Genomic DNA, 20,317 nt, shown 5'->3' on the forward strand with positions numbered 1-20,317 from the left:
ACTGCCACGCAGCCAAGGGTGGCTGAGCCCTTTATTAAAGGGGTCCAGGAGCAAAGAGCTGGTTGGGAGCACCCGCCGAGGGGCCGATGGGGCAGGGGGAGGTGAGGGGGTGATGGGGTGGGGGTCTAGCACCGTACACAAGCACATCCTGGCTGGGGGGGCCCAGCAGCTCCCTGTGCTGGGAAGCTGCTGGTGCCCAGCGTGCCCGTCCCCGTGTTGGGGTGCTTGGCAGCCCCAGCCTGCGGGCACTGAAGCGGGACCCCCTCGGGTGCTGCAGTGGGGTGCCCATGTGACACCCCGGGAGCAGGATGTGACTGATGCCTGTGGAGGGGGGTCAGGGTCCGACCCCTCCCTGCCCCTTCGGCTCCTGGGGAAAGAACACGGCTCCGGGCTCCTGCCCAAGGTGGGGACTCGGCTTTAATCCCCGGCAGGCCGGGGCAGTCCTGGCCCTGCCCGTGGTCGTGGCCACTGCACTAGTCCGTGCCGTTGGTGAACTGGCCGAGTTTGTTCTCCAGGTCGGAGATGCGCTTCTCCTGCGCTTGGACCGTCTCCTTCAGGGCACGGATCTCCTCCAGCACCTCCTCCAAGGCCGGCTGCTGCAGGGAGGGGGGACACAGGGTCACCGACGAGTCTGGCCCCTCCCATGCCACCCCAGGGCAGGGGCACAGCCCTGCTGCCATGTCCCTGTTCCCGACACTCACAGAGAAGTCTGAGTCGCAGGTGGAGTGCCTGCGTCGGGGGCCTGGTGGGGGTTTGCTGTCCAGGATGTTCTTCTTGACCACCTTCAGCTCCCGGTTCTTGATGGGGACGTACCCATCCCGCAGCGAGATGAGGATGGGCTCTGCATCCTTCCCTGACAGCCACTCATCTGCCTCCAGGGCTGGCTCAGGGCCTGGCGTGTCAGGGTAAAGGTCATCCTGGAAGAGGTCTGACTGCGGGGGCAGAGAGACCGTGGTGAGATGGGGGGTGTCTCTCCCCAGGCCCCCATCTCCCCTGGGACCCCCCCAGGCTCACCTTGCGTGGCACCGTCATGACGATGGGCTCGCACTTGCGCTCGTGCAGCTTGAAGAACCTGCGTGGGGCACAGGCAGTCAGGGCCCAGCTGACGCCCCTGACCCCTCTGGCTCCTCCCAGCCCCCTTGGCTCTCACCTGGCGATCTCACACTTGCTGACATCCAGCCCACGCTTGGGCATGAAGCCCATGCCCCGCTGGGGCTCCTTGCTGCTGTAGGTGTTCAGGTAGTGCACGTAGGGAGCCTCGTCCGTGATCTCGAAGTACCGGATGCTGCTGTCACCCTGCAGGGTGGGGACGGGTGTTAGCCAGCCCTGGCACCCTCAGGGACAGGGTGGCATTGGGGATGCACCCCGGGGAAGGGGGCTTACCTTCCCACAGAGGTAGACAATGCTGGAATCAGCGTCATAGAAGGGCAGCAGGACCCCGTTGCTCGTGTCCATCTCTTGCAGGGCAATGGGCTCCTCAAAGTTATTCTGGGGGGCAGTGGTGGAGGGGTGTGAGAAATGACCCCAAAACCCCCAACCTGGTTAGTCACACACATTAGCCACGGCACACTGGGGGACAGGCCTTGTCCCCTCTGGGGTACACAACAACCCAGGCAGGCAGCTTGGCATGCCCCCCCAGCCCATCTCCTGTTTACCTGCATGGCTGGGTACCCCCAGCCTGGCTGTACCCCCCTTCCCCAGAACTCTCTGCCTCCCAGCCCCCTCCCCACCCCAGCACTGCACGGCACACTTGGGAACTTGGCATCTTTTGGGAGGGGGATGCAGCAGACACGGCATCCTGGGATGGAGGGGGTTAGCAAGGGGTCTGGGGGGCCAAGTTCCCAGGGCAGCACTCCATGCGGCCTCGTTACCGGGTCCCACAAGCCCAGCTCCCGCTGGCTCATTCTGGTAAAGCCCGTGGTAAAGATGTGTCCTTCCCGTGTGAAGATGGCCCGCACGGGCCTCAGCCCTTCGTGGGGGGCAAACCTCTCCTGGGGGGAGGGGGAGACAGTCAGCACAGGGCATGGGAAGGGGGAATATGGAGGGGGTCCGGATCTGTCCCCCAGAACAGCTGCTGAGTCCTATTCCATGATGCTCCCTGAGCCCACGCGTTGCCAGAGAGTATCCCCGGCCCCCAGAGCGTTCCCGGCTGGGCTGAGATCTGCGGGATTGGCGCTGGCCAGGCTGGAGCTGCTGTCTCGTACCAGGTCCCAGAGGCCCAGCTGCCGCTCGCTCATCCTGCTGAAGCCCGTGGTGAAGATCTTGCCATCGGCCACGAAGATGGCGCGGATGGGCCGGGTGCCGTCGTGCGGTTTGGTTTTCTCCTGCGCCGGCGTTAGCGGGTTACATCAAACACAGAGACGCGCGGAGAGGGGTTAGTAGGGTCAGGCAGGCACTGGGGGGGACCCCGCGGTGGGATGGGGGGCACAGCAGGGCCACTCACCGCTATGATCTGCTGCTTGCGGGGGTCGATGACACGGACCTTCTTGTCCTTGCAGGTGGTGACCAGCAGGCTGCCGTTGCGGTTCCAGCCCACGTTGTAGATGAGGTCGGTGTGCATGTCATCCAGAGCCAGCAGCATCTCCCCAGTGCCCACATTCCAGAGGATCACCAGGTTGTCGCAGCCTGCAGAGGACCGAGGGGGCAGATGCTGTCACCCCATGGATCTCCTGTGACCCCGGGGAGGGTGACCCGGGACCCCCTTACCTGCGCTGAGCAGGACGTTGCGGGCCGTGGGGTGCCAGGAGATGATGCTCACCCGCTTGGAGTGTCCCTCCAGTGTCACCACGGGCTCCGTGATGTTGCGCACGGGGACATAGTCGGGGATCTGCCATACCTGGAGGGGGACAGAGCGGGGCGTTGGGGATCACCCTGTGTCTGAGCACTAAGCGGATGAGGGCCTCGGAGCCAATTAACCTCATCATTAATCCCAGCTCAGGCTGCAGGGAGGGTGGTGAGGGGACACCAGAAGCGCCTCCATCCTGGGGTGTACCCCAGCACTTGAGATGCTGGTGGGCACAGAGGGGGGGGCACGGCCGGGGTGCAGCCCCCAGCCCCCCCCAGCTATTCCTGCATGCTGAGTCGCCAGGGAGGGTAAATTTAGCACAAACTGCTGCATCATGGAGCGAGCAGCCGCCGCCAGCGCGAACGCATGGCACCGGGGCTAAAAATAGGCCAGTGACACTTCACAGGCGGGGGGGGGGGGGGGGGGGGATGCTCTGCATCGCTCCCCCTGCACCCTCCTCCCCCTCCCACGCAGCGCCCAGCCCCTCACCATGACAGTGGTGTCCTCCGAGGCGCTGGCGATGACGTTGTCGTTGTGGGGACACCAGTCGATGTCCAGCACGGGCGCCGTGTGTCCCGTGACCAGCGGGTGGTTCTTGTCCACCCGTCCTGTCTGCAATGGTGAGGGACCAGCATGAGCCCCTGGGAGAGACCCTGCCAGGTACCCCCCAAAGCCCAGCCTGGCCACCACATGGGTTGTGGCACAAATGGGGATGTGCAGGGGATTTCTGGCAGTGGCAAGAGGTTTGTACCTGCCTTGAAGGGGAAACTGAGGCACATGGGGCAAATGGGGTTCACCTGGCACAAGGCCTCATAGGGACACAGAGGAGAATCATGTGAGCCATGAGAGGCTGTTTTGTGTCTGCTCTGATGGCAAGGAGGGGGTGGGGACCCTCTCCCAGTCTCTCTGCCAGGACTGGCAGGGCAGACCCCCACTCCACTGGGTGCTGCTCCCCAGGGAACTGGGGCTGGGAGAAGGCAGCTGGGGGTTTTCCAGATCACCTTGCTTGCCCCAGGGATGTCACCCTTGGCAGGTGCTGATGATCCCCCAGGTTGTTCCTGCCCTGAGCCCCCACATGAGGAGGGGATGTTGGGGCAAAGCTGGGAGGCTCTGGGGCCACAGCAGGTCCCCAAAAGCAAAACCCATCAGCATGTTCCCCCCAACACATCTCAGCAGCGTGACCAAACCCCAGCACCCTCCCCACTCACCTTGGCAAGGGGCAGGACAATGAAGGCCCCGCCACCACCGGACTCCACAATGATGGCCACAAACTTGGGGTTGACAGCGCAGAAGGAGCTGTCACATGTCACCTTGGAGACACGGATGTCCTCGTACATCTGGTCTGCCTTCACCGGCTGCCCGAAGACGTGCCGGAACTTGCTCTGGCGCACCACGCGGCGGCTCATGGCTGGGGGGACAGGTCAGGCCACCACCTCCCCACCCTGGCACGGCTTGGAGGGGCTTCGGTCCCCTCAGGCCTCGTGCTCCGAGAGACTCCTCCTGCTCCGGGCACAGCGGGAAGCCTGGGAACACTGAGGTGGTGGGGAATGAGGATGGGAGATGGTGATGCCCTGACCCCACAGCAGGGAGCAGGGGCAGCCCTTGTGCAGGGATGTGGGGGTGCTGCAGGTGCTGGGGGCTGTCAGCTGGCGGCCAGAGCCACTTGACACTGGGCAAGGGCATGGCCATGCCATAACACAGAGCTGTGCTATGCCCAGTGGCCGTGCCATACCCCACAGCTGTGCCATGTCCCACAGATATGCCATACTCCAAAGCTGTGTCATACCCCATAGCTGTGCCATGTCCCATAGTTGTGCCATGTCCCACAGATATGCCATACCCCAAAGCTGTGTCATACCCCATAGCTGTGTCATATCCCACAGCTGTGCCATGTCCCACAGATGTGCCATGTCCCACAGATGTGCCATACCCCACAGCTGTGCTATACTCCACAGCTGTGCCATGCCCTGTGGCTGCACTGTACCCCACAGCTCTGCTATGCCCTGTGGCTGGCACTGAGGTTGGCACATGAGCTGCTGCAGCAGAGTAGCAGGGTGGAGGGGACTTTGGGGTGGACATAAAGGTGCCATGCACCAGGTCACAGCTTGTCCCCTTGTATCCTGTCCCCTTGTCCTGCATCAGTGGTCTGAGGTTGCCTGGCTTGACCCAGCACCCAGGAGGAGGGCTGTGCCTCCAGAGCTGCCTGCTGGTGGCTCACGCCTCCCTCCATGGATGCCTGTCCTGTGCCACAGATCCCTGCCACCCACTCTGCACCCCCGCCAGCGTAAGGGCTGGACCTGGCACAGACCCACAGCCCCATGGGCACACCGGGATATGGAGGAGCCCCCCCGTGGCCTCAGTGGGGTCTCCAGCCCTCAGCCACAGCTGGGCACCATGCCCACAGTCATCCATCTCACCCCCCCCAGCCTGTGCTGCTCCTGGAACCTACCCCAGGGGGAGGCTGAGACACTCAGGACTACAAAACCCTTGGAGCTGGGGCTCTGCAGCACCCATGAGCCACTGGCTACCATGGGGAATCCCCTGTGCTCTTCTGGGTACACAGCCATTGTCAGAAGCCACATCCAGCCACAAAAGCATGGCCAGGCACCCCTGTCCCCAGCCCACAGAGCTGGTGTGGGCAGAGGCAGGAGCAGATCTGCTCCTCCATGTCCCAGCCGGTGGATTTTGCACAGAGCACATGCAGCACCCTGCCAAACCACATCTGCTCAGTCCCTGAGTATCCCCGGAGTCCTCACAGTACTTCAGCATCATCTCTGGCTTGGCTGAGCTGGGTCTAAGGGGCCCAGAGCCTGGCTACCAAGCGGGGCTGGACCACGGCACTGCTGGTGTCACCCCCCTGGTCTCGAGCATGGTCGCCAGCCCCGGGGAGGAGCGAGCAGGCTCCGAGGGGACGCTCAACCAGCACCTCAACCATTGCCAGCGGGAGCAGAGTCTGGGGTGTCAGCATGCAGGAAAGGAAGGGACGGCCTGGCTGTCTGGGCAGGGTGCAGGCAGCGAGTGGGGTGCGGCTGGGGGGCAGATGCGGTGCAGGTGGAGTTGAGCAGGGCGCAGGCAACGTGTAGGGTGCAGGAGGGGTTGGCAGGAGCAGGCGGGGTGCTGGCAAGGTGCAGGCAGGGCTGAATAGGGTGCAGGTATGGGGTGCGGGCGTGAGAGCTGGGTGGGGTGCAGGCAGGGCGCAAGCGGGGTGGGATGGGATGCTGGCAAAGAGAGGTGGGGCGCAGGTGGGGTGCAGGCAGGATACGGGCAGGGTGCGGGCAGGATACAGGCAGGACAGCCCCGCTCCCCGCTCCCCGGCCGTGCCATTACGTTGCCACAATTGAATCCGCAGCGACTGCTCGGGAACGACCAGAGGTCACTGTCCAAATATAGCCATCTCCGCCGGCGGGCGGCGAGGGGCCGGGGCCCGGGGGGCTCAGCCCCGCTCCCCGCGTCCCCCCGTCCCTCCCCACCGCGCTCCCGCCGCCCCCGCCCCGCGCCCGGCTCCCACCTGCGCTCGGCGGCTCCTCCGCGCCCGGGCGCGCCCGGCTCCGCGCTGCGCCCGCTCGGCTCCGCTCCGCCCGCTCCGGCCGCGCTCAGCCCCGCTCGGCTCCCCCCGGCCCGGCCCGGCCCCGCTCGGCTCCGCTCCGCCCGGCCCCGCTCGGCTGGGCTCGGCTCGGCTGGGCTCGGCTCGGCCCCGCGCGGTGCCGCTGCCGCAGAGAACAGCTGAGCCGAGCCGGGCGCCGGGGCCGGCACAGCCCCCCCGCGGCGGGCACCGGAGGGAGGGGAGGGGGGGCCCGGCCCGGCCCCGCCTGCCCCCGCACCCTGCCCGGCCCCTCGCTCTGCCCGCGGGGTCGGGGGCAGCCCCGGCACGGCCGCCCCCCGCTCCCACCCTAAAAGCGGGGGGGTCCCAAAGGTGCCCGCAGCCCCAGGCGCGGTGAGTGGGAGCCCCTCGGGCTGGCAGATGGGAGGCAGGAGAAGCCCCCTGAGCCTTTCTGAAGTACTGGGAGAAACCAAGGGGCGGAGCATCACCCCGAGGGTCACTTCTGCACAGGGCTGTGACCCTGCGATGGGTCCCCCCACAGCCCGGGGCCAGCCCTGCCCCACAGGGACCGTGGCCATGGGCTGCTCCTGAGGCTCCCAACACTCACGGGAGCATCCCACGGGTCCTCATCTCCCCCAGGAAAAAAGGGTCTGCAAGCCCACCTCAGCCCTAGCCCGGCAGGATGGTTACAGGCACATCCAGAAATCAGATTTGGGATTTAGTGAAGCCCAGCCCTGCAGGGATGCCCTGGTCCAAGGGGATTAAGGGATTGCAGGGCTCAGGGACCAGAGGGAGGGGAGCAGTGGTTCCTGGAAAGGCAGCAAAGCCCTGGACCCTACAAGGGCACCGTGTGGAGCTGGACAAGCATTGGCTGAGCGGGCAGGAGGGGGCAGCTGGCAAAAAGGCTGGGAAGAGGTGACATCCTTGTTTGCCCGGCCAAAGGGGTGGCAGGGAGGGAGGGGGCTGCAGAGGCACCCCTTGCTCGCCCTGTCCCACCAGAGCCCAGGCTCACTCCCTGTCCCGTGTCCTTAGCTCCAAGATACATCCCCAGCAAGTGAAGGTCCTGGGAAGCCTTTCCCAGGTGCTGGTGCTGGGAGGAGGAGGAAGGGATGGGGCACCCCAGAGACACCGCCAGACCCGCAGTGACAACCCTGCAGTGACAGCCCCACAGCCTGGTGCCCACTCAGTCCTGGCCTGGTGGGAAGCTCCTGCGTGGATGCTGAGGCTGAGCCCAGGGAATTTGGCTTTTTCAAGTCCCTTGCTCACAGCAAGGCCACAGAGACCCTTGCACTGCCTTTTCTTGCCACAGTGGAGCAAAATCAAAACCAGAGACAGGTTGTCCAGTGTCCACCCTCACATCCCCCTTGGAGCTTAAACGCAGAACCCTCCTCACAGCTCCTGTGTCTGCAGAAGTGCAAGGAGGGCACCTGCAGCATCCTGACAGTTTTAAATACACGACCCCTGGAATCTTTCCTGCAACTGCAGTGTGGTCTGGAAGTACCTCTTGCTTGGAAGCACAGCTCCATCACTTGGGACAGGACAGGGCCATCCATGAGAGGGAACAACCCTGCTCTGGCTTTCCAGACCCCCACTGCCACCCCATGCTCTGAGAGCAGCACAGATCACTCCCTCACCCTCAGCCCCGATCCCAAACCGGAAGCCACACACCTTTGTCATCTTCAAAATAAAACTTTTATTCATTCGGTAACAAGAACATTGAATCTGCACATCAGTGCACAAGTTCACATTTAAAAACAGCTGAGCACATCGGTCATAAAGTCTTTAGGGGGAAAGGGGACGATCCCAGCCACCAAGGAAGATCCAGGAGGGGCAGACAGAAGGGCTCCCCTCCCTGATTCACAACCCCACCGCCAGCTGCTCGGCCCTGGACAATCCCTACAAACCAGCGCACGGACGTCACATCTCCAGAAAGGAAAATAAAAGGCACTGGCACCTTCTCTCGTGCCAACAGAGATGTCTGCAGCGTGGGCGGGCTGTTAGCACCTCTGGCAGCACTGCCGGACAGGCACCGAGCCCTGCACCAGCCCGGGCCCTGCTGCGCCAGGCCAGCACCTGCCTCTGCCCTCTGCCCCACACCAAGGGCTCGAGGCCCCTCCCTTGGGGACAAGTTGGGGGGTTTGTGTGGAGCCAGGACCAAATTAAGGCAGGACGCACCGTGCAGGGAGCAGGGCCCTGTGGTGGGTATGGCTTCCTCCTGCCAGAGCTGCGAGGCTCCTGGAGCCTCCTGCAGATGCAGTGCCCCTGCGGCCAAGGATTCCCAGCTCGCTCCTCCCAGGAGGTCCCCGGAGCAGCCAGCGGTGGGGCAGGATCCCTTCCACCAGGCCTCTGCTGGCAGAGGGACACTGAGCTAATCCCTGCTCAGTTTAAACATCCGAGTGACCCAGAAAGGCGTCACCTCCTGCCACCCGCTGGGACTGTGCCCCCAGGAAAGGGCCGAGAGGGGAGAGATTTGTACAGGTCACAATTTCTCAAGCAGACCGGACACACACTCACACACACACACACACAGAGCACCCACCCACACCACCGAGTGCAACAGAACGCAGTGTAAAACCAGTTTCACGCACACACAGCCCGTTTGTGCAAGGCTCACACGTTACAGTACGGCCGGGACGGGGCAGCCATGGCTGGGATATTGTACAGGAGTCAATGTAAACAATAAAGCGTCCTCCGAGAGGCTTCGCCAGAGACCAAAGAACAGTTGCTTTGTACAAAAATGCCCTTAAAACAACACGTTTTTCCCAAACCCCCTCTACCCGGTGAGGCTTGTCAGCTGCTGAGCATCCTGGAGGTGCTGCTGCTCCCTGTGGTGCTCAGCAGGTCACAAGAAGCTCTTGTGGGGTGGCTACAGGAACCAGGAGAGAGACATCACCTCCCGTGAGCCACCAGCATGGAGAAGGGACAATCATCCCCAGCAGAGACCTCTGATGCCAAGGGCTTGGTGGCTTCATTGCCCAGACACTGGAAAAGGAGGTCCAGACCCCTCCAGTCCGTCCCCTTCCTGCCATCCTGCTCAGAGCCTCCAGACCGCCAAGGCCTTCATCACTCTGCAAGAGAACCACCTTTCCCGACTCCCTCTGCCTGCCCACAGCCTTCTCAGAGAAAAACCAGTTGTGCTGGGCCAGAGCCAAGGATAAGGGACAGCAAAGCACCGCCCTGCAGGGGCCTCTGCCCCTCTGCTGCTCTCCCCAGCTGAAGCACCCAGAGAGCAGCTGAGTATTGGAAGGAAGCAGCATTTCTGGTCTGCATTGAAGACCCTTCCCAGAGGGCATTTCTCCTGAGATCAAGTTGGGCAAAGAAACCCAATCCTTTTCCTCCTCCTGCCTTCTCAAGGGAGAAAATTCTACACAGGGCTTTTCCCTCCTGAGCAGATCCTTGTCACCAGGACATGCTGCCAGCCAAGCATGTACCCCCAAATGCAAGGCAGGCTGGGGGCAACCAGTCCCTTCCACCCCTGGAGGGGCAGGCAGGCATGTCCTTGGGGTCAGAACGGTGGGCAGTGGGGCTTGATGAAGTTTGTGGGGGAGGCAAGGACTGAACCTGTCCTTCTGCAGATGACATGAGCCACTTGGCCTTTCCACAGTGCCTGCCCTGCTCCGGAGCCAGCTGGAGCGGGCTAGGAGAAGCCACATGTCTCTCAGTGTCCCAAAGAAGTATCTGGCCTCCTGGGCCAGGGGCTTGGGTGACTTCTAGAGACTGAAATGGCCTGGGAAGACGTGCTGTTTGACCCGGGTCAGGGCTGTGCTCCAGCATGGGTAACAGCCCCCTGCCAGAGTTGAGGAAAGGGAGGGACAGTGCCCATGCCTGCTGGAGCACAGACAGACTCACAGACCTTGCCCAGGCTGCAAGGCAGCACAGGAGGACCCCTGGGGGCTGCAGGAGGGCAGCAAGGTGGCATGACCTTGCCAAGCAGCTGCAGGCTGAGGACACCCCACACCCCTTCCCCAGGGCAGGCAGATGCTGCTTCCCAATACTCCAGAGTGCTCCAGTGCCATGTGCTCCTCTCCAGCTCAAGGGGAGTTTGTCCCATCTGAGCCTGCAAGGCTCTGCAGCTTTAGGGCTGCTTTCTAGGCATGAGCTTGGCTGCTGCTCCTCCCACACCGTGTCCTCTCCATGCTGGGCTTCAGCAGCCTGAGCCACTCTGCACCTTCTCTTTGCTTTGCTCCTCCCCAGAGGGCAGGTCTGGGCCCCAGCCAAGCAGCAGCTCAGACAGGACCTGCCACGGGACTGTGGACAGGACCCAGAGCTCCCCTTGGCCTTTCCCTCTTCTCCTGCAGCACAGGGACAACTTGCTGATGCACACAGCTAGAAATGAGGAGCTTTGATTTAGCCAAACTGCTCAGAAACCACAAAATAATTAGCTGAAATTTGGAGCAGAGCCTTCACACACAGTTCCTCCAGAAAAGCAAGAACCTGCAGAATGGCTCTGAGCAGCCAAAGGCTTTCCATGTCCAACTGGCACCCCTGGAACCCAGCTTCCAGCAGGAAGGAGATGGACAGACACACAGTGCCCCTCCCACAGTGGGACAACGGGGGGTCACACAGGACTGGAGGAGAAGGGACACATTTGGCATCCAGGCTCACTTTTGGAAAGGGAAGACAGCTTATAATGTCAAATCCACTCCCATGTCTGTGCAGATCACAGAGAACAGCACTGAGTTTGAGTCACGTGGGTTTGTTTTCCAGTTTACAGAATGCAGTCTTGCCCTTCTTTTTTTTTTTTAAAAAAAACATAGAAAATACAAAAAAAAATCATATAAATATCATATATACAATTTAGGCAAAAAAAAAAAAGAAAAAAAAGAAAAAAAAGAAAAACAAAAAAAACCCCACCCCCAAAAAAGAATAAACTTTCAGAAAGTATTTTCCCTCTGGGTCTAGAGTTAGGAGTGACAGCAGAGAGGACAAAGCTATGCACTGAGGGCAGTATGTCATGTAACAAAAACAGCTCAAGTTTTGGGAGCCACCAGAAACACCTGTGAGCATGGCAGAGGGGAGAGGGAAACTCAGGCAGCACAAGAACAGCTTTGGGGCAGAGGGCAGAGGACAGATGATATGGCCATGAACTTGGAAGGCCCACAGCAGTATTCAAGTAATGGGAGGGTTAAAACCCTAATGAGACATTTGTTTTAAAAGAACACTGGCTTTGGGGGTAGAGGAGAACCTGGCAGCTCCTGGAGGAGCTCTGCCCCACCTCAGCACAGAGCAGAGAGCTCTGTGTGCCCCATGGCAGATGGGAGAGCTGGTCTTGGTGCAGCCCAGGATTATCAGAGCCCATCCACTGGGAAGATTTACCCCAGTGTGCTCCTTATGGGGAAGCACCAGCTGAATTGAGCCCAGGGTGTTTGTCCTGAAGCAGCTTTGTGAGGGATCTGCCAGCATGGTGGAGTTCCAGTTTGCAGAATAAAAGAAATGCCAAACAAAGGGACCTTGGCACAACCTTCACATTTACAGGGGCTCTCACCCCACCAACTGCCCAGCACCATTTCAAGGCATGGGGAAAATTCAAGTCAGGAACTAGGATCTGGTTGTAAGCAAAAACTCCACCTTGCCAAAGCAAGCCACCATCAATTTTCTCATTATAAAAGTGTTCTTTTAAAACAAATTATCAACAACAACAAAAAAAGAACATTTGAGGTTATCTGAGTTAAACTTAAAAAAACCCAAACAGTCCTGCAGTCAGAGTCACACACAGAAGAACCAACCCACACCTACATGCGCCAGGAACAGTAAAATGACAATATATATAAAATTAACCAATAAAGTGCATGTTCCTTATATTACACCTGCCCCTTGTGTGAAAGCAACACCACAGGTTCTGGGTAAGAAATCACAGCCAAGGGCCCAGGATCACATCGTGTTGTAGAGGGGATTGGTTGTCCGCTTTTTGTCATTGGTCTTTTTGAGCCTCCTCAGAGGGTGAGTTCTCCCGTGCTGCTGCCGTGGGGCAACAGCCAGAGCTTGAGATGGAGACAAGGAGTCCAGGACCTGCACCTGGAGCAGCGGAGGGCCCTCCCCGGAGCTAGTCCACGTTGGATCTGCACTGGAGCACAAACTCTGCTGGCTGGAGCTGCACTCTTTGGCGTACTGAGCCAGGGGCCTCTCCACGGGCATGCTCTGGGCAATGCACTCGGCTGTTCTGAGCTGTTCCACAAAATGCTTTGTGGGCTCTGGGGAGGACAGGCGATGCTTCCCACACGTGCTTTTCGAGCCCCTCTCCGACCTCCCCCCACAAAAGCCTCGACCGAGGGCAACGCAGGTGAGAAGCACGGGGTTGGCATTGGAAGAGGCCGACTCCCTGTCCTGTAAGTCGTCCTTGGAGAGCTCCAGGCAGTCCAGTTTGGCCAGGGATGCCGAGCGCTTCATGTGGGAGGGTCTGGTGAGCCCTGCGTGCCGGATCCGAGCCTCTATTTCCTTCGCCCGCTGCTTCACCGGCCCGGGGCTGCTGGAGCGCTCCTCCACGCTGAGGCTGCTGGAGCTGTGAGGGAGGCTGTAACACAGGAACGAGATGTCCAGAAGGTCCATGTTTTCAGCATGCTGCCTGGTGAAGTCCTCGCTGCTCTGCTGCCTCGAGATGCCAGCACTGCCCCCACCACTGCAGAGAGGTTTGAGACCGTCCCTGAACGGCAGAGTCGCGTCTCCCTCGGTGCCACACGGCGTGACCGGCTCATCGTCTGTACCTGTGCTCTGCTCGGTGACACCTTCCAGGTGAATGACACAGGGGTAAGGAGAGCGCTCGAGGCTGGCTGAAGGTGGACAGGTCACCTGGGCAGAGGGAGAAGCAGCACCGAGGTGAGCAGATATCCCACTGCCTTCCTTGCTGGGGCTGCCCAGGGCGAAGGCAGCCTGCTTGCGTACCGCGTGCTCCGGCGGCGAGGGATCCGCTGGAGCCTTCTCCAAGCACATCGAGGGGTTCAAGTTTTCATCCAAAGATGGGGTGGCCGGGGCCAGCCCGCCCTGCTCACAGCTTGTACGGGGGCGCTGCTCCGCAGGCTTGACCGTGAGGGTGTACTCGATGATTTCAATTCTCTTTGGGAGGAGGGAGGGCAGGGATGGCTCCTCCGTCCCATCAAACGAGACCACTGTCCTGCACTCTTGTGCCGCTGCCTCCTGCCCCGGGCTGGGCTCTGCGGGCAGGGACTCCTGGGCAGGGGGCCTGAGGGGTGCAGGTAGGTGTCTGCCCACAGGCTGCTCTGCCCCTGGAGGCAGCAGCGGCTCCTCCTGCGCCTTGCCCCCCTCCAGAGCCAGCTCCAGGGGCGGCTCCTCGCTCTTCCCCCGTGGCAGGAGCTCAGCAGCAGGAGAGTCGTTCCTGGAGTTCTTGCGGGTGGGTAAAGTGCAGGCTGGGGCCGTGTGCTGGTGCTCCTGCTCCTGCCTCAGGCGCTCCTCGAACTCCAGCGTGGCTCGCCGGACGGAGCCGGGGCACCACTTGGGCTCGGGCTTGATGGAGCCACGAGGCTCCTGCTGCTCCCCACCAGAGCTGCTTTCCTCCAGGTCTGATCTACCAGAAGACAGCTGCAGAGATGGGGCTTCTTCCTGCTCAGTTGGCAGAGGGTCCTTCTCCTTCTCCTGGTGTCCAGCACAGGCTCCTTCACTCTGTTCCAACTTTTCTGATGCCCAAATCACCTCCACTGGCAGGTCATGCACCGTGTTCCTTTTTGGTGTCTGGCTGAGGTTGGCTGAACCCTCTTTCTGCTGGGCAGGTCCTGCTCCCTGGTTGATTGACTCAATCTCTGTGATAATTTCCTTCACAGAAATGGCATTTTCTGAGTGGGATCTTGTGAGATGACCTGCACCAGGCAGCTCAGGGACCTCCTGCAACACACAAACAGGAGAATTACTAAGTGCATCAGCTGTGCTGACATGGAGCAAACAGCAGCAGGTTAGAGAAAACAGGGGTGCACATTCCCAAAGGAACAAAAAGCATGTGGCAGTGATCACTTATGTAGGTTTCTTACTGTCTCTAGGACTGAATTTAACATACTCCGGGCTGGATTGTCACTTAGACTAAGATCTAAGAACCTTAATTGCAACAAACTCCAAGGAAAAGGTAGCTTTTTTGTTTTTCTAAATGAAGAAAACTCCAATAAGCAAAAAGAATCCTAATAGTGCTAAAATACCATTTTGAACTGAAAACATGACAAATTCTGCTCATGTATGGAGCAAACAGAAGAACAGCAAAAAGAATGACCAAGCATTGAAATGCTCTGATTTCCCAGAGGACAATGGCCAGGGGGACTCCCAGTCCCCACAGACACTCTCTGCCAAATCACAGGAGAGAGCATTGGCCTATTATATTTGGAAGAGCCTTACTGCCTCACATGGAGATGGAAAAGATTCAAGCAATGCAGGATGGAATTTAAATAAGAGAAGCTCCCAGAAAATGATGGCCCCGGACATCATCAATCCCTGAGAGAGTCCTGGAGGCTGAAAAGCAATTACAAAAAGAAGGTACCTAAATTTAGAGGTTACTAAATTTTGTCAAGACCATCTCTCTACCCAGGAGAAGTGAGCCATGACGTGCCCAATCCCATCACTCCAGACCTGGACAGGTTAATTTCTTCCTCCAGCAGTAGAAGCTCTACACCTGCCTTGATTTACTACCCCAATGCTAGTGCTTCCCAACCAGGGAAAAGGGCCAGTTTTGCCCCATTCTTTGGTGGATTTCTCAAGTCAGATAAATATCCGTGCCGATTTGGGATGTTGGCTGGGCTCAGGGTCTGGCTATATTAGTGGGTCAAGTCCCACCTTTCTGCTCTCCTGATGCAAAACTCAAAAATAAGTTTCTCATGAGAACAGCACAGCAGGTCAGGTCAAGGTCGGCTCATGGCCTTGCCAATGCCAGCAAACTGATGTTTTAGGAAAAAGTGCAGAAAAGGGCAAGTATCTAAAAGTGAAGGAAGGGAGAAGTATCAAGCAATCCCTCCCCAGACACTGTGTCCAGTGAAAGCAGGGATAGAAAATCCCATCCACACCCACCCCACAGACAGCAGAAAACAGCCCAGAGATAGGGTTGAGCAGCAGTTCCTAAAAAACCTGAGCAAGTTATTTTAACCTTTTGTTGCTCTTCATCTGTGGAAGAGTCATCAGATGGCTGAGGGGAGTTTCCAGGGCTGTTCCTTTGAGCATCTGCACCCCCATCTGCAGCAGGTGGCACTTCCAGCACGGGCACCCTGGAGACCCCATTCCTCCCAGTCCCTTGCTCCTCTGGCCTGGAATGGGAGCAGGTTCGGGACCGGCTCTCCTGGGAGAGCTCCACGAATTTCTCCAAAGCGCTGAAGAAATCAATCCTGTCTGTGCTGAGGTCTGTCACTTCGGGCTGAGGGTTCTGTTGGAGACCTAGGGAATTCTGGTTTGGGGACTGAGGAAAGTCTTTTAAGCATGAAGTGAATTCTTCCATGGGAACCAAGTGCACGTTCATATCAGGCTTAAGGGCATCTTTTTCTAGATCATCCACTGTCAGATCAGGAAACTCTGTTATTTCCAAGGGGTGCTGCAGCTGCATTAAGGCCTCAGAAGCACGGCAGTTGTCAGGGGGGACAGAGTCTACACAGCACCCTGCTGTACAGCCATTGATATTGTTCAGGTTCAGCTTGTCCTCCATCTGCTCAGTGTGGAAGTCTCTGCAAGTAAACTCTAAGTGGATCCTTCTCTCCTTCACACACACGTCCTCAATCATGTTTGTGTCCTCTGGGAGCTGCTGCTCCCTGTCCAGCTCAGCTGGATAGATGGGAGACATGGGCTGCTGGTTGTCATTGGTCTTGGCCTCTGAGATCTGGTCAGCTGAGGTGGTGATCTCCTTTTTGTTCAGCTCCAGCCCAGCCTTGCAGATGGGCTCATGGTGATCCGAGAGGTCGCTGTCCGAGTGTGAGCGCCAGAGTTTGTTGTGCCGCTGTTTGCTGCACGGACAGAGAGCAAAAGAAAACAGTGAGTAATTTCTACACACCACAGCCAGATTCACCTTGTTGTAAGAGGACACAACCTACAACAGAAACTGTGCCAAATGCTGGAGTCACTGACCACAGCTGTGGCTTCACCTGAACAGCTCAGGGCCAGACCTGCTGCTGGAGAAGCTGACCCAGTAATGAGCCACTTTCCAGGAGCTAAATTCCATGGCACCATTCTGCTCCACACAGCCCTCCCTAATTCTCAGCAGTGCTGGATCCATCCACTCAAATGCAATGTTTAATTGACAGCAGAATTTCGTCCTCTTTTCTCAGCCAGCATTTTTCTATTTGCTAGCAGGTGAGTGGTGACCAGAAGAGAGAGAACCTCTTGTGCTGGACACAAGCAGGTGGTGGACACTGAATAAAGTCCAATTTCCCTCATGGTTCCTTCTCTGAATAACCTCAGTTATCAATAACTGGCTCTTGTAACCAGGGAAAGGGTGGGATGAGTAGAGGCGGGTGTGTGCAAAAACACACAAGACATCCTCAACAGTAAACACACAGCCCAAATTACCACCCACCTTCCACAGGAAGGAAGCTCAGAACTCCTCCAGCTCCTGGAAAGCCCCTTTAGGAAAGTCTGAGCCATCAAAAGGCCAAATAACTGCCAGTGGCATTGCATCACCTTCCTCAACTCCACTTGCCAAAAACCCCAACCCATGCACCTGGGCTTACAGAGAGCACTGCAGGCAATTTCTTGCCATGAAATGCCAGAGCTAGCCCAGGCTGCCAGGGTTTGCTGAGTGGCCACGGCCACAGGGATGTGTTTCCACCCACTGCCCCTAGGAGGAACACAGAAACCACAGAAACCTCCTTGGAGCTGCAGATCTTGCAAAAACCCTCCAGTCCCTTGCTAGCATGAGCAGGCGCTCCCAGACACATCCAGTGGCCATGGTAAGTTAATTAACAGGTGGTACTGAGCTAATTACCATGTGCCAGTTCAGTTGTGGGTGCCCAACAGCTAAGGAAAATAATCCACTGCAGATTTATCTTTCCAACCCTATAATCAGTGACAACCTTCCTGTGTGACACAGGGCAGAATCAGGTCCTGTCACAGGAGAGGAGGGTCAAGATCAGAGGCCAAAGACACTGTCCTGGGGTGCACATGCTCCATCTCCAGAGGCTCTGGAGCAGTTTGACACTGGCAGCAGAAACAGGCTTGTCCCCGAGGCAGGTTCTTGCGTGGGCTCTGTATGGAATGTCATCTGACATCTCTGCTCATACAGCCTGGGGAGCTGCTGGTGTTTTCTGAGGGTACTTCAGTGCTCAGATCCACCTCTCTGCTGCACATTTAATTTTGAAAGTCAAAATTACCCTCCAGTGTGAACAACTGGCACAGATCTGAGGACCAAACCAGATGTCAAGCACCACTGGCAGAGGTGTGCTGTGCTATCTTCCAATCTGACAGCTCCCCAGTCTGACAACCTGCATGAGGTGCAGGTCAGAGAACAGGAGCCCACTTCCCTTCCCAGAGCCCACAGCTGCCTCTTGACCTCCCTGGGAAACATTCCCAGTGCTTGTACCCACACCAGCTTTGGACCAGGAGCCTCTCCACACCTCCCACCAGCTCTCCAGGCTTGGGTATAAAACTGCTGTTGATTCACAAGCTGCAGAAGGCACAGGAGATCCCAAACACTGGTTTCCTGTAACTTATCTATAACTAATAACAGAAACAGGCCTGGCTCAGCCTTGCTGTGTTTATCAACAGAGGGAGGGGACAGTTTAACTAACCCCAGGAAGTATGACAGTCCCAAAGAGCAAAACACACTTGTTGTTGTGACTAAAAGCAGGCAGGGGGGTTTTCATTTTACAGCTGGAAAACATATCCCAGTTGCTATAACCCCAGCACAAAACCGTAACTGGATAGTGTGAGCACATGGCTGCCCTCACATACCTTCCCCCTGAAACTGGAGCAGTCACATGAGTGTCAATCTGTTGGTTTTTTTTTTTTTTTGTTTTTGGTTTTTTTACCTGTCCTGGAATACTGAAGCAATAAACAATGCAGCCAGAGGGCAAAGTGAAATAACACAAAGAAAGAGGAAAAAAAGCAGCTTTGAGATAAGGAGTGACAGTCTCTGCAGCATGGAGGGGCCATTCCTTGCTTCAGTGAAGCTTCATTTACTGCAGGCTTTTTCATCCTACACAGATGTAACACACTGCTCTTGCATTTTTTAAAGCCTCACAAGCAATCCTGTTTGTGCCATTGTACAGGGACTTGCAGAGCAGGGTAGGACTTCAGTAGAAGGGAGGCCACATGCTATAAATGGTGCAGCAGGATAGATATACCTTCAAAAAATAAATTACTAAAAGACAGGGAAAAATATCCTTAACCAAAATGTTTATACAGGGTGGCTTTGCAGGCATGTCACCAGCTACCAGACTGGCAGATTACCCAAACCAACTGCTGGGCTCAGGGCTGGAAGATGTGAGATACCAGCTGCTCCCATACCAGTGCTCCTCACAAGTGTTCACCAACCTGTTGGTGCATTCTTCACACCTAAAAAACCTTCTTTTTCTCCATCCAATCTACACCAAGGAGATCTGATTTTCCAGTCTGCTCAATGCACACTACACTGGTCAGGTCATCTCTGGCCCAGAGTTAAGCACTGACCTTTACTAACTGGTGCCAGCAGCATGTTTGGTGTCACATGAGGCACCCAAGGCAGGTGTGGTGTCTGTCTCAAGGGGTTTCAGCCCAGCAGGGCACTATTTTTTAAAATTGTCCATTCCACGTGATCTGTCCTGAGACTTGATACTACTTGGCTGCTTTTTAGAAAGAAAGAGGGTCACTGTGGCAGGCAGGGTTTGAGGAGCAGGGGAGAGGAAGGATGGGAAGAGGTGGTAGATGAAGATCCTGTGGGTGCACCTGGTCAGGGAATAAGTTGGGAGGAGCCCTGAGGTTGTTTACTTGTGCAGAGAGGGAAAGAGGAAGCACAGTCCAGTGACAGGGGAGCTCAGACCAAGGCTTTGGTGCAAAAACTGGGAATTCCAGGCCTGGCCCAGCAACAAACATAGTCAGGCTACTGGGAACAGGTAGAGAGCAAAGGAAGAAGAAAAAGTTATTACCATGAAAGGGAATGGTCTTTGCAAGTGGATAGAACAGACTTGAAGGGACAAAATCAAGTAGGGGACAGAAGTAAGAAATGTGCCCTAAAGACAGTACATGAGTGACAGGGCTGCTGTAAATAACAGCATATAAAACAATGGCTGGACTAGTCCTTAAAGCTGTTTTCCAACCTAAATGATTTTACAAAAAGCAGGCATGTCCCAGTTGCACCAAAAAGCTTTGAAATTTACTATTTACTTTGGTCCAAACCAGCTAAGATCATCTCCTGTGGCTGGAGGCTCAGATTGGGTAACTGTTTGCTGCAGATCTGCTCCCAGGCAAAGCACACCAGGATCCCAAACAAAATACCATAACCTGGCAAAACAGAGTATCACTACCTCCTTCTGCTGATCACGTGAAGACATTGCTTAACACAGCCTAGAAACATGCAATATTTATGTCTTTTTGCTAGTCAGGTGATTGGCTTGGGATTACAACACACTTGCCCATACCCAGGCCCAGCTCCAGACCAGCCTCAGGACTCCAGGCAGGAATAAACACCACTGTTGCAATGCACAGAACATCCTGTCCCCTCCCCTCACACCGACACTTAGCAAAGGGATCTAAATAAAACCAGACCAGCTGCTGAGGAGGGGCATGTTCAACAGGGAACTGCGAGGAGACAAAGCGAGTTCCCTGCCAAGTGATGTTACAAGCAACAGGGACATCATTTATCTCTGCTGGAGCCTGCATAGCTCTGAACGCTGCACTCAGATAACACTTCATGGGATGCTACTTTCCAAAAACCAAACATCCTAGAAGTCAAACAGCTTCCTGACAGCTCCTGGTTACAGCCATTTTCCCAGGCTAAGCTAACCCTGAAAACAGAGCGCTACCTTTCCTAAGAACCCGAGCTTGCACAACACAGTGACACAAGCTCTGCCTGAAAAAACGGAGTCAACCATTGAAGTGTTACACCT

At 57.1% G+C, this 20,317-nt stretch overlaps 2 protein-coding genes across 8 annotated transcripts in view; both read right to left on the minus strand.

The window, feature by feature from the left end:
* Nucleotides 1-13: 13 nt before the first annotated feature.
* Nucleotides 14-6,371, minus strand: CORO6 (coronin 6). 4 transcript variants are annotated; one of them, XM_059866024.1, is made up of 12 exons: nt 6,294-6,371; nt 3,994-4,317; nt 3,275-3,397; nt 2,707-2,836; nt 2,444-2,625; nt 2,205-2,324; nt 1,872-1,991; nt 1,384-1,488; nt 1,151-1,296; nt 1,015-1,072; nt 702-932; nt 14-596 (listed from the first exon to the last, which is right to left on the minus strand). In XM_059866024.1, exons 2-12 carry the CDS (start codon nt 4,189-4,191, stop codon nt 474-476), a joined length of 1,536 nt encoding a protein of 511 aa, XP_059722007.1. In that variant the 5' UTR covers nt 4,192-4,317; nt 6,294-6,371; the 3' UTR covers nt 14-473. The 4 variants fall into 4 exon arrangements, with proteins under 4 accessions (XP_059722007.1, XP_059722004.1, XP_059722006.1 ...); XM_059866021.1 differs by lacking the exon at nt 2,205-2,324; XM_059866023.1 differs by lacking the exon at nt 1,872-1,991 and having other exon boundaries at nt 14-593.
* A 1,624-nt stretch (nt 6,372-7,995) lies between these two features.
* Nucleotides 7,996-20,317, minus strand: part of SSH2 (slingshot protein phosphatase 2) — a 90,028-nt gene continuing 77,706 nt past the window's right edge. For all 4 annotated transcript variants that reach the window (XM_059865725.1, XM_059865727.1, XM_059865728.1 and 1 more), the window contains 2 exons: nt 15,400-16,243; nt 7,996-14,159 (listed from right to left, as the gene is read on the minus strand). In XM_059865725.1, coding sequence (XP_059721708.1) covers nt 12,198-14,159; nt 15,400-16,243 — 2,806 coding nt within the window. In that variant the 3' untranslated portion in view covers nt 7,996-12,197. The remainder of the gene's footprint in view (nt 14,160-15,399; nt 16,244-20,317) is intronic.

The sequence above is a fragment of the Haemorhous mexicanus genome, chromosome 22 (genome assembly GCF_027477595.1).
Source record: "Haemorhous mexicanus isolate bHaeMex1 chromosome 22, bHaeMex1.pri, whole genome shotgun sequence".
In the NCBI taxonomy this organism is placed as follows: Eukaryota; Metazoa; Chordata; class Aves; order Passeriformes; family Fringillidae; genus Haemorhous; species Haemorhous mexicanus.